The 14925-nt window shown below is 36.6% G+C and overlaps 3 protein-coding genes and 1 pseudogene across 4 annotated transcripts; 2 read left to right on the top strand and 2 right to left on the bottom strand.

Moving 5' to 3' along the window:
- Positions 1–73: 73 nt before the first annotated feature.
- Positions 74–5729, bottom strand: T27A8.5 (annotated as a pseudogene). Its single transcript has 17 exons — positions 5675–5729; positions 5567–5626; positions 5352–5513; positions 5226–5315; positions 5040–5178; positions 4213–4461; positions 3942–4167; positions 3630–3894; positions 3438–3583; positions 3177–3395; positions 2984–3132; positions 2813–2938; positions 2577–2768; positions 2428–2524; positions 2290–2380; positions 2130–2240; positions 74–188 (listed from the first exon to the last, which is right to left on the bottom strand). Coding segments are annotated over exons 1-17 (2492 nt in total).
- Positions 951–1556, top strand: T27A8.3 (the record flags this gene model as incomplete). Its single annotated transcript, NM_078226.1, has 2 exons — positions 951–1401; positions 1459–1556. 2 exons carry the CDS (start codon positions 951–953, stop codon positions 1554–1556), a joined length of 549 nt encoding a protein of 182 aa, NP_510627.1.
- A 5431-nt stretch (positions 5730–11160) lies between the features above and the next one.
- Positions 11161–13189, top strand: col-187 (Col_cuticle_N domain-containing protein). Its single transcript, NM_078229.3, has 4 exons — positions 11161–11321; positions 11447–11909; positions 12763–12867; positions 12916–13189. Exons 1-4 carry the CDS (start codon positions 11169–11171, stop codon positions 13116–13118), a joined length of 924 nt encoding a protein of 307 aa, NP_510630.1. The 5' UTR covers positions 11161–11168; the 3' UTR covers positions 13119–13189.
- An 89-nt stretch (positions 13190–13278) lies between these two features.
- nssp-90 (Neuropeptide-Like Protein) lies at positions 13279–14836 on the bottom strand. The gene is made up of 3 exons (NM_001029264.2): positions 14704–14836; positions 13821–13968; positions 13279–13425 (listed from the first exon to the last, which is right to left on the bottom strand). Exons 2-3 carry the CDS (start codon positions 13932–13934, stop codon positions 13327–13329), a joined length of 213 nt encoding a protein of 70 aa, NP_001024435.1. The 5' UTR covers positions 13935–13968; positions 14704–14836; the 3' UTR covers positions 13279–13326.
- Positions 14837–14925: the final 89 nt, after the last annotated feature.

The raw sequence follows: 14925 nt of genomic DNA on the forward strand, positions 1-14925 counted from the left end.
TAATAAAAGAAATTAATAAGAAAAGTAACAAACCAATAATTAGTTGCAATATTAATTAATCAACAAAAACAGCTCATGATGAAGCTGGGGCTCCAGACGTTCCCTCGCCGCCAGCCTTCTCCGTCAAATCCCCCATGTTTTCCAAATCAGCCGAGCCTTCTGGACTTTCGACGAAAATGAGCTCATCCCTGAAATGGAATTGGTATTCAATTTTATCACGAACTATTTTCAAATGTTTATATTATTTCGCTTTTTCACTATTTCAACTGTTCAAATTTTAAACTGAAGAAAATTCTAAATTCGATGTTATGAAAATTATATTTTTTATATTACTGTATGAATTCCACGGAAAAATTCATCAGCACACATCAATTCTTCAATTTCCTTCAAATTCAAGTTCAATTTTTTCTGTGAGCAATATTTAATATGTTTTTAACTTTTTATCAAATTTCCCAGTCGACTTGTCACATTTGTCTTCTAGACTTAAAGATTTAAAGGTTACGGTCGACAATTGTACGTGACACCGACAAACTATTGCGGACCGCGCGAAAAATCGTGCCAACTCATTTCTTTGCAAAATCATTCATTTTGAGCATATTTTCTCGTCATTATGATTTTAATTTTGCGAGTTGGACAGAATTTCTTTCACTAATATACAGTTTATATTTTTTTTCACGCTGATAAATTTGTTTGGCTCCCTTTGTCCACTATATATCGATAAACACGAAGATATAGTGGTAATTTTGGGATAAAATCATTTATTCGTGTGAAATTAAACGCCCAGTAACATCATTTCTCAAGTTTCTTTGTCTTCTCTGTCTTATCTTTTTATCTTCGTTTTCACTTTCACTCAGAGATTTTTTTTTAAAGATTCTTCTCTGGTACTTCAGCGATCGCAGAGTGAAGGGAGGACGATGTGGGATTTTGCGGTTTGTGAAGCTCAAGAACTGATGATTCTCTCCGATCAAAACTTTTTACAGACCCAATGGAAAGAGCCACAGACGGCACAATCAAAGAATACGGAATCGAAATGCGAATTCCATGGAAACTCGAATGAGGTGAAGCCGATTGGCAGTCTAAACGGACAGTCGATCGCTCAATGCCGTATTCACACTGGAAAGACCGTTCCAATTGTGAAGGGCGGTGAACAGGCGAGGATGGAGGAGAACGAGATCTACGCGATTGAGACGTTCGGATCTACGGGAAAAGGATATTTTCATGATGATATGGAAACATCGCATTATATGAAGAATTTTGAGCTCGCCGACGAGAAAATTCCACTTCGCTTGCAAAAATCGAAGGGTCTTCTCAAATTGATCGACAAGAATTTCGCCACGCTGGCTTTCTGCCGTTGTTGGATTGATCGGCTTGAAGAGACCAAGTACTTGATGGCTCTCAAAGGTAAGTGTTCCTACTCTACTGCTTCTAGATTGATGCTAATATTAACTCTATTTACAGACCGCTGGATGGCTATGGTTGGAGCTTGTATACTACAAAGCTTTGCGGGAAAAATTATCGGCAAACGTGCAAACCTGCTTCTCAATTTGATAATTTAACATTTCTGAGCTAAAGTTGAAATAGAAATGAAAAAAAGTTCGTTCCATCTGGAAATTATATTTATTTTTCTGAAAAATCTAAGAAAAATCTCAAGTATTGCCGGAAAGTTACCGTTTTCCGGTTTTTCCGGCACTATTTTTCAAAAATTTCACCGAAAATAAATAATTTCCCGTTGGAACGAACTTTTTCTACATTTTTATATCAAATTCAGTTCTGAAAAGTTGAATTTTTTTTTGAAAAGCAGATTTGTAATTTTGTAGAAACATTTTGTCGCAAAGCCATGTAGTATACTCGTCGAAAGTTTCATAGCAGTTGAAATATGAGCGGTTAGTGGAAATGAAAGGTACTAGCGGTCCTCTCCGATCAAAATTTTCAGATCCATCTGGAGAGACAGCCTCGAGTTAGGTAGAACAAGTTAATCGAAACGAGATGGATTTGGAAGCGGAAATTTCGATGGATTTGGAAACGGAAATTTCGATGGATACGTTGGAAATAAAATCAAGGATGAAAGATAATATCTTTCTTGCAGGTATTTTTTCTTTTAAATTTTGAAAAAATATTGTAAAACTCACGGGAAAAAAATATCACTGTGTTCCTTCGCTAGCTCCTCCTTCATCCATCTTGTCTTCACTCGAATCGAATCTTCCCCGTGTGTGAGTTTGTAGACACGACGCACTCTGTCCCTATAAATTTTCAAACACGTAGATCTAATGAATCTTGGTAGAAGCTTACAATTTGTTTTTCATCATATCCCGAAGAAGACTTTCCACGTAGTTCCTGACTGTTTCCTTATCAAGCATGGAAAATCCCGCCACAGCGAACTCTATAAATATAGATAATTTTCACAATAGCATAGCCTTTTGTTCAAACCACGGAAACGTTGGAAAAACTGTTGTGCGATTGGAATGTAGATTGTAGCGTTTTCGGAGATACCATAACAGCCCATATATGGATCCACAAGCTCCAGCTGTAAATTTATTACGACTTTCAGTCTATATTTCAACCTAAAAAAATCTTACCTGGTCATACACATGCGTGCATAATGATTGTGCATTAACCTTGAAGGTATCAGCAGTCCAACGGCTCACTTTCTCTGGATCAATAGCTTTTGACAACATGAACCACTTGCGATTAGGTAGTTCTACGACGTCGTCTGCTTTCACAGCAGCTTCTAGTGAGAACAACTGTGCTTGAGGATTCACAAACATTGCCTGTAAATAAAAAACTTTAAATTTTTTTTTGGAAAATGTCGAACTTTTTCTATTTGAAGGAGTGACAGCTAGGAACTGGAGTGACAGCTAGGAACTCCCTCATATTCCGTGAGCGATCAGTTGGTGCTCTCCGAGCAATTTCTCTTCGGATGTTAGCGTGAAGCAGAAATCTTAACATGATGTAGGTAATTAGTCATTTGTTATATGGAACTAACTTAGTTGCTGCATTCTGAAGAAAATATCGGGTGATAGAGCTAGAGTAACCACACATAGTGAAATTGTAAAAACTCTCAAAACTGAAAGTGGAAAGTGGTCCAGTGTTCTAAAACAGAGAATTAATTTCTGGCAAGTGATAGATGATCTCCTGAATTTCCAATTCAGTATTGATAAAGCCTCATATTAACGTACGTGTCCTTTAATGGTGGTATATCTCTTGTCACTTAGATAGTTGATCGTATTCAAAATATATTTCAACGCAGCACACATATGAGTGTCGAATTGACCAGAACTTTTGGAGTTCGTGAACATTTTATTGGCCACCATCGCCAGTGCAACTACCACTACTCTCCCCTTCGGTGCGATATATTCACAGTCCAGCGCTGCTAACCCAAGTACAATTCTGAAATACTGGACCAAAAATTCGAGAAATGAGAAAAATTATATAGTTACATTCGTTTTGTCTGTTCCATTTCTGCATGCTCCGATGTTTTTGTAATTTGAGTGCAATACAATATTTCCAATAACACTTTTGAAGTGATTGGCATCATTGGCAAATAAATGAGATAGGAGCGATTTGGGATTCGTTTCGAAAATATCTAAAATCGAAATTGAAATACTTAATGTGGAAAAGTTCACTGTTACCATCTTGAAATTTCTCGCAGATACCCTCTCCCAGATCGTGCAAAAGATCAATGGGTGTCTCGTATGGGAAAATGTGCCTGACAATGATCGACTTCTTTTCTGTAAACCCATTTCTGCCATTAATGGAATCTTGGATAGTCAAATGCCCGGGTCGTGAGAGTTTCCTATTTGGTCCTTCGTGTTTATAATACGTCTCCGGTGCAAGGCAAAAAAAGCATGACAACTTTGCAGAATGATGGCGAAATCCAAAGAATGCTCGTTTAGCCTTAAAATGTATATACCATTCTAAATGTGAACTTAGAACCTACACACCGGCTGATCCGCACTAATAGTTGTAATTCTACAGGAAAATGTGATATTCTTAACTCTCCCAATATGGTGCTCAATATCAGTCATAAACATCGGAATCAGTGCGTTCCACAGAGCAGTGGACGGGGTATCTGAACATTCAACAATTCCTTCGAGAATTACATGCGTAGACTTTTGCATGAGACCAATTGGGAGATCACACAGGAGAAGACTGACAGGCCACAGCTTACTAAAATTAATTTCAATTTTTGAAAATATGCACTCAAAGACGTACTTATTGTTTCCAGGAATGTGGACGCCATCAATCGAAAGTAGTGTGGACAAGTGAAGATGATGTTTCGATTCATTGGCCCAGCCTCTTGAAAAGAAAGGACTCCCGAGAACATGATCTACATTTCTCCCAGATTTCAACTCTTCACGAATTTGGAGAATTTCATTTAAATGGGAATCAACAAGTTCTCGAATTTGAGAAAATCCACCGATACGAATGAAAGTGGCAACTGGAGCGTTTGCGCAGATGTTACTGAATACGTCAGTTTTTTTTTAAATGTGAAGTTTCGCCAATGAGGATGTAATTTAATTTTCGAAAAGAGATAAATTTGAAAAAAAAATCTAAAAATTAAAAAAAAAAATTTTTTGTCAATATTTTTGAAATTCTAAATTATCGATTTTCAAAAAAAAAAAATTGAAAAAATTGAAAATTCGTATTTTTTTTGGTCTAAAAATTTTTTTTTTGAAAAATCAATATATTGCCATCTCACTGATTTTTTGGCAATATTTTTGAAATCCTAAATTCTCGATTTTCAAAAAAAAAACATCAAAAAATTGAAAAAATTGAAAATTGAAAATTTTTTTTGTTTAAAATTTGTTTTTTGAAAAATCAATATATTGCCATCTCACTGATTTTTTGGCAATATTTTTGAAATTCTAAATTATCGATTTTCAAAAAAAATTTGTTTCCAAAAATAAAAGCAATGAACTTAACTTTTTTGATTTTTCACATTTTTCAGAAAAATTGTTTCAGTATGAGTATAAAATGAAATTTTAATTTCAATTTTAAATTATAATTCTCATTGACCGAACTCCGAAAAAAAGATCTACCATCTGTTGATATGGCCCAAAACCTTCCCACATAGGTTACAATATGTGTGCGTCGAAAAGTTGTTCCTTGTGTATTCCCAAAGTTTTCTAGCCTCATGAGCCATACTGTCTGTTTGAGAAGACAGTAGTCGGTCAAACTCTAAAACTCATGTTAAAGTCAATAAATGTTTGATAATTTTTCAAAACCTGTGTTTGATAATCTCGAAATACACGCACTTGCGACAAGCAGGAGTACAGGAGTTGGAACTGATTTCAACATTTTTTTCATCTCCGTTTCTGAGATTGTAATCTATTTTCAATAAAGAAACCAACATTGCATATCAGTATCCATGTCATCCTCAACATCTTGCGGCTGTGATGCAGGTGTTTCTACTTCGGTTTCAGGGGTTCCAGAGGGAGGAGAGTAATTTCCGTCGTCGCTTTGCGTCTCAACTTGTTGGATCTCATCCTCTTCACTTCCATTCTCTTCTCTGCCTGGATAGAAAACACGTTACAGTTATATTTAATACATTTTTTGCAGCTCTCACCTAGATCTTGATTCTCTCCAGATGTCCTCTCTCCAGGCACAACCTCTTCATTATCAACAACTGAATGTGATATTTTGGTTAACTTTTCAGACGCACAAAGCATGTTACCTGGCTCCTGTTGCCACCGAATGGGATCGAACAGCTTCGCAATTGATCGAGGCATACGGACTTGGACAAAATTTTTTGATATCTCTATCCACACGTCACCAGATAATAACAACAATTTTTGGATTTAAAGTCACGATGAAACACGGCTTCTTTGAAATTCTAATTTCTCTAGAAAACAGGTCTGACTACTGTAGGAATTTTCAGGATTTCAACGGAAATGGACATAACAGTTTGTATATTTTTCTAAAAGCATGACTGAATATATAAATGATGTCGTGAAATATGGAGAGAAATCCACGGTTGATTTTAAGATTTCAAAAATATGTATTTCTAGACTTGATTTTTTCGATCTACAGTAATCCAAAAATTGTAATTTCCAATAAACCTAGTGTATTTTTTCTATAGACTTTGAAGGATGGCGCATTTATTTGAAATGGTCCCACCACGTGCCACCCATTGGTCCGCCACGCGCTTCAAAAATCAATGTTTGACGCGTGGCGAGACCATTTCGAATAAACGCGCCCTCCTTTAAAGTCGTACTGTAGACAAAATGCACTGTAATGTCAATCTAATTTTGATTTGATAGAAATTTTCATTGATTTCGGGTACATAAACTCGGGAAAAACTGAAATTCAAAATTTTTAAATGTTTTTATCAATAAGTATCGTTGTATACATTCTTCACTTTCGAAAATAGACCTTCGATGATGGTTATGGGGTTATTCAAGTAATGAAGCAAAATGTATTAAAATACATTTGTGACGTCACAAATGTATTTAAATACATGTTTTTGTTTACTTGAATACAGCTGTGACGTAATATTTCTACACTTTTTAATTTTCCCACACTACTTGAATAACCCCATTAATGAGAAAGAAAAAAGTCCAAGGATCGATTGATAAATTTAGGGAGTATGTATATTTGCGAAAAAAAACTAATATTTTCCTAAACATATTTCGCATTTTGGTGCTGCTTTTCCAATTACATGTTATTTTCTTTGTGCTTTTTACTGTCCACGGAGCTCATAGTTTCACAGTTTCTCCTTTTAATGCTTCTTTTTTTAGATATTACGGTGAGTATTCGTCTTTTCGCATCTTAGATTGAACATTTTGAATTAAATTTATTTAAAGCTGCAGATATCGAACACTTTTCATTAGAAAAAAAATTGTGAGACAAAATTAATATTGAAATTGTTGCTTGGAAACGTTTAATTTAACTTCAGCTTTAAAAAAAAATAAATTTCATATAAATTTAGATGCGAAAAGTGAACGAACTCGTCGAAAATACGGAAAATAAACACTTCACAACTAAATAATGCAAATGTGCTCTGTGGATAGTAAAAAGGGAGCGAAACTCAAAAAACCAGCCTCATTCAAAAATTAGATGAACTATTCGAGAATTAATTGAGAAATTGGAAAACTTTTTCGAATTAATACATTTCGAGACCGAAAAATCGTTAAAATTGTACTTTTCAGGAATTAAAATTCAATTTTGCGTGAATCATCGTGAGTTTTCAAATAAATTTGTACAAAAGTCACTTCGAGATATAAGTAACAATAATTTTTATGAAATTATACAATTAAATTCAATGAAAAATATCAAAAAATCAAATTAAACATGAAGAAAAGCAAATAAATATCCTAAAATATTTGTATCGATTATTGTTCCTTCGTTTTCGCGAATCATGTTCCACGCATGCTCCACGCATGCGTGGCGAAAAGGGAGGCACTTTCGCCACTCGTGCGTCACGCACGCCTCACACATGCGTACGAGGCTAGCTTTTCGCTACGCGTCCAATACGCGCCTCATACGTTGACTCCACGGTCGAGTGCTTTACCACACTTGACCATGTTGCCAGCTCAGGATGAGTCACTGATTGCGTTGAGTTGGCGCCATGAAAACGTGGCGCGGTGGCGTAGAATGGCGCAATTTGTGCTGAAAAATGAACACTAAATGTGGGTAAAGTATATATTTCTAATATCAGAATTTTGCACTGATTTCAATGGGCAGCTTCAAATTGTTCAATTTTCAATCTAGCAGAAATTGGGACTTTTGCCAAAAAAAAATAAATCGTCAAATTCTATTTGTAAACCACGTTCAACATTATTAACTGTGAAAATGGTAAATGGTCCCATATCAGGGTGTCCCACAAGAAGATGATCTATAACGAAGTATCATAATATATCAATAAATCCAATTGACAACAGGTACTTTTGGTACACCCCTTTTGGTTGAGAAAAGATGGGGCGCAAAAAATAAAGTCATCGCATAAAAAAGTGAGACTGGCACCATTTATAAAAGTGCCGTAGCACGGCGGACAATTTGCAAAATAATTTCCAACAGCTGCAACACTGCCTGTTCATCTGTTTCCGAAATCATTAAAAAGTTTGAAAACTTTTCATCGATGGTATGACTTGTGTAAATTTACATTATGGTTACGTTTCTGGACCTAGATATTAATTTTCAAACGCGTTAGAGGGGTTTTTGTGTCAAATTTAATTTTAATGCCTTGCTAAAAAATGGTGGTAAAAAATTTGGGAATTTTGGCAGGATTTCTATAAAAATGGATTGGTTTTTTTTTAGTGTTATGGGTACGTTTCTGGGTCTAGAAATACGATTTCGGCCGCGCTAGAGGCGTTTTGGTCTTCAATTCATTTTTTCGTATGACTGCACTTTTTTGCAAAAAAAAAATTTGGAATTTTGGGAGAATTGATATGGCCCTGAATAGATAATTTTTTTCTAAGATTATTGGTACATTTCGGGACCTGGAAATTAAATTTAAGCCGCGCTAGATCAACTCATTAGATCTCTAAAGCCCGGGAGCTCTTTTTTTCAACTACAGTACCCATAACGTAATAAAGAAAAAAAAACTTTTTTTTTTCCACACTAAATCTTCTCGATCGTCTCGATCGGTGGCGGTTTTTTTGAGAGCTCCCCAGGTATTTATACAGTTTTTGGTCAATTTTGGGAGAATTTGGCTGAAAACTGACTGTTTTAGATCTGTTTTAATTTGACATGTTTTTCCACAAATTTCACGTGTTCCTGGGTCACGTGAGCCGTACATTGAACTGTGTGATTGAATGTTTTTCATGGTTTCTATGTAGTCTCATGTTGTACTTTTTGTTTTTAGAGACTATCTCCTCATCACAATCTCGGGAAGTGTACCCTTCTTTTTTCATCATCTCTCAATGACCTATACCAATAAATAGTTGCAGTTGACTAGGGTGAACGTAGCTACCGCCATACTCGTTGTTATGTTTACGACCTCTCGATATGATTTTACGACCTTTTGACAATCACATTCACTTTCCCCCTTATTTTGTTCTTCTCTATCCAACAAGACAACACTCTCCATGGTTTGAATTTTTCTGAGCTCGGCAAATTTGGCAAATCCACTTTTTCGAAATTTGCCGTGCTGGGCAATTTTGCCGCACACCACTCACTGACTTTCTTACTCATTGACTTCAGAACTCAAAAAATGACAGTTGTGATTGAGTAAAGTGTCCATTGTCATTGAGTATGAAAATTAACGTATATTCTCTATTAGTGCGGCATCTCTAATAGTGCGGCATCTCTATTAGTGTGGCACCCCCACTGCCTTTTCGAAAATTAGTGCGGCAGTCTCCAATAGTGCGGCACCCCTTCTTTTTGGTTGCGAAAGCCACCTCAAATATTCTATTACACCAATGATATCATTGTTCAATAGGTGTCCACTGAATATTCAGTAAAGTGGTATTTTCGTATAGATTAGCCAATAGTGGGACAATAGGATATTGGCTATTTTTGAGACACCATTTTCATGATGCGAAATGCTAAAATGGGATTCACTGATGGAATTTAAAAGTTAAAAATATAGTTTTCGATTAGAGTTTAATTTTACGATTTCAAGCTGCCCATTGGACTCAACGCAAAATTCTGATCCTAGAACTAGATACTTTATATACGTTTAGTGTTCTTCTTTCAGCACACATTGCGCCATTCTACGCCACCGCGACGTTTTCATGACGCCAACTCAACGCAATCAGTGACTCATCCTGAGCTGGCAACGTGGCCAAGTGGTAACACACTTGACCTTGCACAGGTGATTTGCGTTTCATGTGCCGCACGCTCCCTCCGAGTCGAGGTGTGCGAAGGGTGTATGCGGCGTGTGGAGGGGGTGAACACGCGTGTAACGTGTGTGTAGCGAACGAAATTTTCGCAACGCGTGCTTTAGGCGTGTTTTGCGAACGTTTTGTTCGTACACACACGTTACACGCGTGTTCACCCCCTCCACACGCCGCATACACCCTTCGCACACCTCGACTCGGAGGGAGCGTGTGGCACATGAAACGCGAATCACCTGTGTGGAGTCAACAGTCGAGGGTTCAATCCCCTCACCGAACCAAGGTGGTTCTGAGTTGCTCACATGCTTAGATAAGTGGAAGTTCGAAAGATTGATGATCAAAAAGGTGGTGTTGAATCTTATTGTTTCATTCAACATTGATAAAAGATCGAAAAAATTTTTTTTTTAATTTCAGTAGAAATATCTTTAACTTATACTCTTTTAATTCGTTGTTTTCTTTTAAAAAGGAGTTTTTCTCTAGTTTGATCTTTGATGTTTGTTGCTTGTTTTTCCCACTCTGCAGTTGAAAGAAAAGTATGCTGAGGTGAGAACGGGGAAAGAGATGTAAGGCCCTATTAAGGACTACAGTGGTTTGTTATGGGTACTGTAGTAAAAAAAAAGAGTTCCCGGGCTTTAGAGATCTAATGAGTTGACGCTAGTCTAGGGATAGATTTGGGATAGTGTCGGCCTAATATGTATTTTGACTGATTGATTTATATGACTGTGAAAGAAGTGAAATAATACATTTTTGGAAACAAATATATAATAAGGCTAGCGTGCGAGGGCCGTACCAAAGAAGGTGGAGAAAGACAAGGTTGTAAAATTTTAGAGTTTTGCTGGATATACATATATCTATGTTTTCGAACTTCCAGCTGTCGTAACATGTGTTTTAAGTTTTCAAGCCATTTCACAAATTAAGATTCCGAAGGGCATTCTGGTTTGGAAACATGGGATTGAAATTTCTCCCGAATTTCTTTTCTGACCCGCCTCATAAGCTGAACTTATTGACTTTTTATCGTTGCAGATGTTTTTCATATATTATCATTCTGAATATGCGGTATCTAAGTTCCAGGACAGGTCGAACAAACATTTTTTTTTGTGAAAAAAAATTGCGATCGTAATTTCTCCGTAAAGAAAATCTATTGTGTTAAAAAGAACACAATGAGTGAAAGTTTAATTCTGACAGAAAATAAAATAGTTTCGATTAAAATGTAACCATGATTTGAAATCTCAAATGCTAACATGACGTTTTTGTTTCAAAATCTTGCAACGTGACTATGCCATCGGAAGTACTAAATCTGTATATAGGGATTACAAAAGCGGATAAGTCACATCTAATGACTGTTGAAGGGGGGATTGCGACGAAACTTTTGGCATACATTTCACTATTGTCATGCCATCATCGTCACCGTCCTTTGTTTCCTATATTTCACTGCCATTGATTTCACTGATAGCTGCTCTATGTGGAGTCTTTTATTATATCACTGTGTATCAGGAATTATCAGCACTTTCCCTAAATGTTAAGAAAAGTGTTGCTGAATTTTCGGTGAGTGGGTTGTTGTCCTTTTTCATATGCTTTAAACTAGTTTATTTCACGTTCAGTACTATCCTTTATATATAATATATATATATGTCCAAAAATAACTTCTACTTTTGATTTTTCTATTTCAGGTTGCAACCAATTTTGCGTGGGAGCAAATCGCCACACTAAATGAGCTTCATTTAGTTTCGAAACGCGGCATCTCCAAAAAATCAGTTTTTGTTGACCGAATTTTCCGTTCCCCATTCAATCAAATAGCTACCCTACCACCATGGTGCCAATGTGAGCCTATTCGCCCAAAATGCCCACCTGGCCCACCGGGACCTCCCGGCTGTAGAGGAGAACCAGGACCTTCAGGCCTACCCGGAAGGCGTGGAATCAACAATTATGAGACTTTGCCATTAAAGAAGTGTATTTGGAGGGAAAGATTGGCGTGTATCATGTGCCCAAGAGGGCCGCCGGGAAGAAGAGGGCGAATGGGAGATGATGGGGAACCAGGGGCGCCGGGCAGGCGTGGATTGTCAGGAACTTTCTTGACAGGAATCAAAAAGTTGAGAGGACCACCGGGGGAACCCGGGGAACCTGGTAGACCTGGTAAGAATTGTTTATTTATAATTGTTTTTTCAAAAAAGATTGATACTTGAAAAAATTTGAAAAATAAAAAGTGATGTGCTTTTCTAGACGGTAGAAACTGTAAAACAATCGAATAATTTGCCAAATAAAAATTCGTTATGCTGTAAATTTGTTGCGCACAAATTTCTAAAAGTGATAATTAAAAATTTTTAAAAAATTCAGTGACTGTCCGAAAAAAATTTCAAAAATTTAAATTGTTCGTCGCACTTGCCAAAAATGAATTTTATTCAGCTATCACTATTTTCATTAGGTTGCACTTTCTACTCGAAAAGCACTAATGATTTTGTACACTTGAATACCCAATAACTTAAAAAATACCGAAATTAACATGAAGGCGCATAATAGAACCCAAAATAAGCAGCACTGAAAAAGTGATAATTGAAAAAAAAACTATTCGGAGGCAGTGAAAAAAAAAACAAATTAGCGAAATTTCCGATTTGAGCTAATAGTTTAGAACTTTTAAAAAGTATATTTGGCCCGCAATAAAAATTTTTAGATCTGGTATTTTGGGTTGTTTTACAGATTAACTCGTTATAATCACATCCCTTGTCAGTATTAAAATACAGTTTTTCTACTCTTCACTTTTTTAGGCAAACTATTTAGGTATTTCAAATTTAATTCTCTTCTAAATTGGGCTTTACACTTTTTCTTAATAGCTTCGTTTTGTTTTTCAATTTATTTCGAGAACCATGTTTACCATAGCCATTAGGTTACCTTGTTTTTCTCAATGAACTCGTTTATCCTTTGAACATTACATTTAGTTAGAATCTTCTAGTGACTCACGAACTTAAATATCAAGCTGATACAATTTCAGGAACCCCTGGGACACCGGGAAACGATGGCAAAGATGGGCGTAATGGCTACCGGCTTAGACCGGACAAAATAACTAGAGGCCCGCCTGGACCCATGGGCGCTCGAGGTATGATTTCAATATACTATTTCAAGACTATGACGTAATGGTTTTAAGGTGAACCGGGCCATCGAGGTCTTCCAGGAGATAATGGAATGCCAGGGCCAATGGGGCCGCCGGGTTACCGAGGAGACAACGGAAGACGTGGGGCGCCGGGGCTGCCCGGTAGAACTGGAAGACATGGAAAACCCGGTGGAGATTCATCATATTGTCCGTGTCCTCCACGCTCGTTGATAGTGGAAAGTTTTAAAAAGATTTGAACAAATGTGGTTTTAAAGAAAAAAATTCATTTGTGTATTTTATTTAAATAAAATATTTTTTGATACTAAAATATTGTTGGTAGATTTTCAAAATCAAAAGTGGCAAAACGGTGTTTTCCAAAAATGAGTGATTAGTTTCCCAATATTGTCTGAATAGATCTAACACAGAAAACTTTATTTGAGATCAAAAATTCAAACAATCAAGCAATTATCTTCTTTTATAAAATTCGGAGAGGGGTAGATCATAGTTTTCTTCGAATCCTCCAGCTCGTCGTTTCGCCTGTCTTGCGCTGGCCAGGGCTTGGAACTGAAAAACTATTCATTGGTACGGGGGGCATAGCTCAGTCGGTAGTGGTGTCGGCTAGCAATCTGGAGGTCACGAGTTCAAGTTCGGCTTCACCCCCTAAGTTTACCCCGACTCTATTGAGAAATATTGAACCACAGTCCCCGGCTAGGACTTGGCTCAAATCAGAGCTCAGCGGGAGCACCACCAGGCAGTGTACCTGACTCCCAGATCCTTAGTCCTTTTTTCTCAATCTAGGAATTCCACAGTTTTTTTTACAAAATATACTGATAAAATTCTTGATTAGGCTCGTTTTCTGTAAAGCTTTACAATCAAATTGTTGGAAAACCGTATATTTAAAAAATTTTTAACTCAAATTTCAAAATTCATATAAAGGCCTACTTATCTCACATACTTACCAAATCAACCGGTTTACGTTCCTTGTAAAGACTGTATACTGGAAAATGCGCATCGACACTGAGGGAAATGACGATGAGGAGGACAAGCATGACGGCCAGCACTGGGTACTTCATTTTTGAATGGACACTTTTAGGCTTAGAAGCTGGGCTGAAATAGTGAAAAAATGCTTTTGTTTTGATGGCTTTATATATATGACTATGGGAGAGTATTTTAAAATGGCCAACGATAAAAATAAAAACGTAAAAAACAACATGAGTATGTCTCCAAGAAAACCAATTTAAGAACAAAACGCGAGAAATTTTAAATTTTCAGAATGATGATTCTGGCAATGGGCTCGGGGTGAGTTTTCATGCGAATCGTTTGTGCGGATCGAATTACCACTTTTGGGGGCGACTGACGTGCGCTACCGTGGGAACCTGTTTCAAGAACACAGAGATAATGGGATGTTTTTAGGAAATTGAGATGATTGGAATAGTGAACCAAAAAAAACTATGGCGAAAAACGATTTTAACAGAACTGTAAATAGGGAAATCAAAGACACACACATATTTACAATAAATGTGTTTAATCAGTAAACGTTAGGAAGAAACTTTTTCAGTTCCTCATTACTATGCGAGTGAAAATTATCAATATTTTTCATTGGTGTCATTTAAGGAAAACTAGAATTACATCGGTATCTTGAAGTTTGTTCTGGACTACAGAAAAATGCGTAATATCTACTACATATTCAAAATGACTCTGCAGAAGCCTAACACTGAAACATTAAACTGATAGGGGGGACCATTACTACTGTGAACTTATTGAAATAGTCTGATAAGTCTACAGAAATCTAAAACACAATAAACCAGCCTGTCGAAAACATCAAAGCTTTTTATTACTTACCAATTAAAAATTGTGGCTCATAGTCGTTCTGAGAAAATGTTTCCAACTAAATTAACAAAACAAACGATTTAATTTAAAAATCGTTGTGGTTCAGAATATTTACACGATTCACTAGAATGAGCACGGCTAATGTAATTATATTACTCCAACTGACCAAACAATCCAAGAAAAGCGACCAAAGGCGTTTCTTTGTTGAATACTAGTTACATCATTCTTAACCTA

The sequence above is a fragment of the Caenorhabditis elegans genome, chromosome X (genome assembly GCF_000002985.6).
Source record: "Caenorhabditis elegans chromosome X".
NCBI lineage: Eukaryota > Metazoa > Nematoda > Chromadorea > Rhabditida > Rhabditidae > Caenorhabditis > Caenorhabditis elegans.

Bases quoted from the DNA above. Each gene is read 5' to 3' on its own strand.
- col-187 (NM_078229.3), top strand. From the start codon at position 11,169: ATGCCATCATCGTCACCGTCCTTTGTTTCCTATATTTCACTGCCATTG. The intron at 11,322-11,446 runs GTGAGTGGGTTG...TTTCTATTTCAG, and splicing joins AAAGTGTTGCTGAATTTTCG to GTTGCAACCAATTTTGCGTG. The intron at 12,868-12,915 runs GTATGATTTCAA...AATGGTTTTAAG, and splicing joins TGGACCCATGGGCGCTCGAG to GTGAACCGGGCCATCGAGGT.
- nssp-90 (NM_001029264.2), bottom strand. From the start codon at position 13,934: ATGAAGTACCCAGTGCTGGCCGTCATGCTTGTCCTCCTCATCGTCATT. The intron at 13,426-13,820 runs GTAAGTATGTGA...ATAGTTTTTCAG, and splicing joins AACGTAAACCGGTTGATTTG to TTCCAAGCCCTGGCCAGCGC.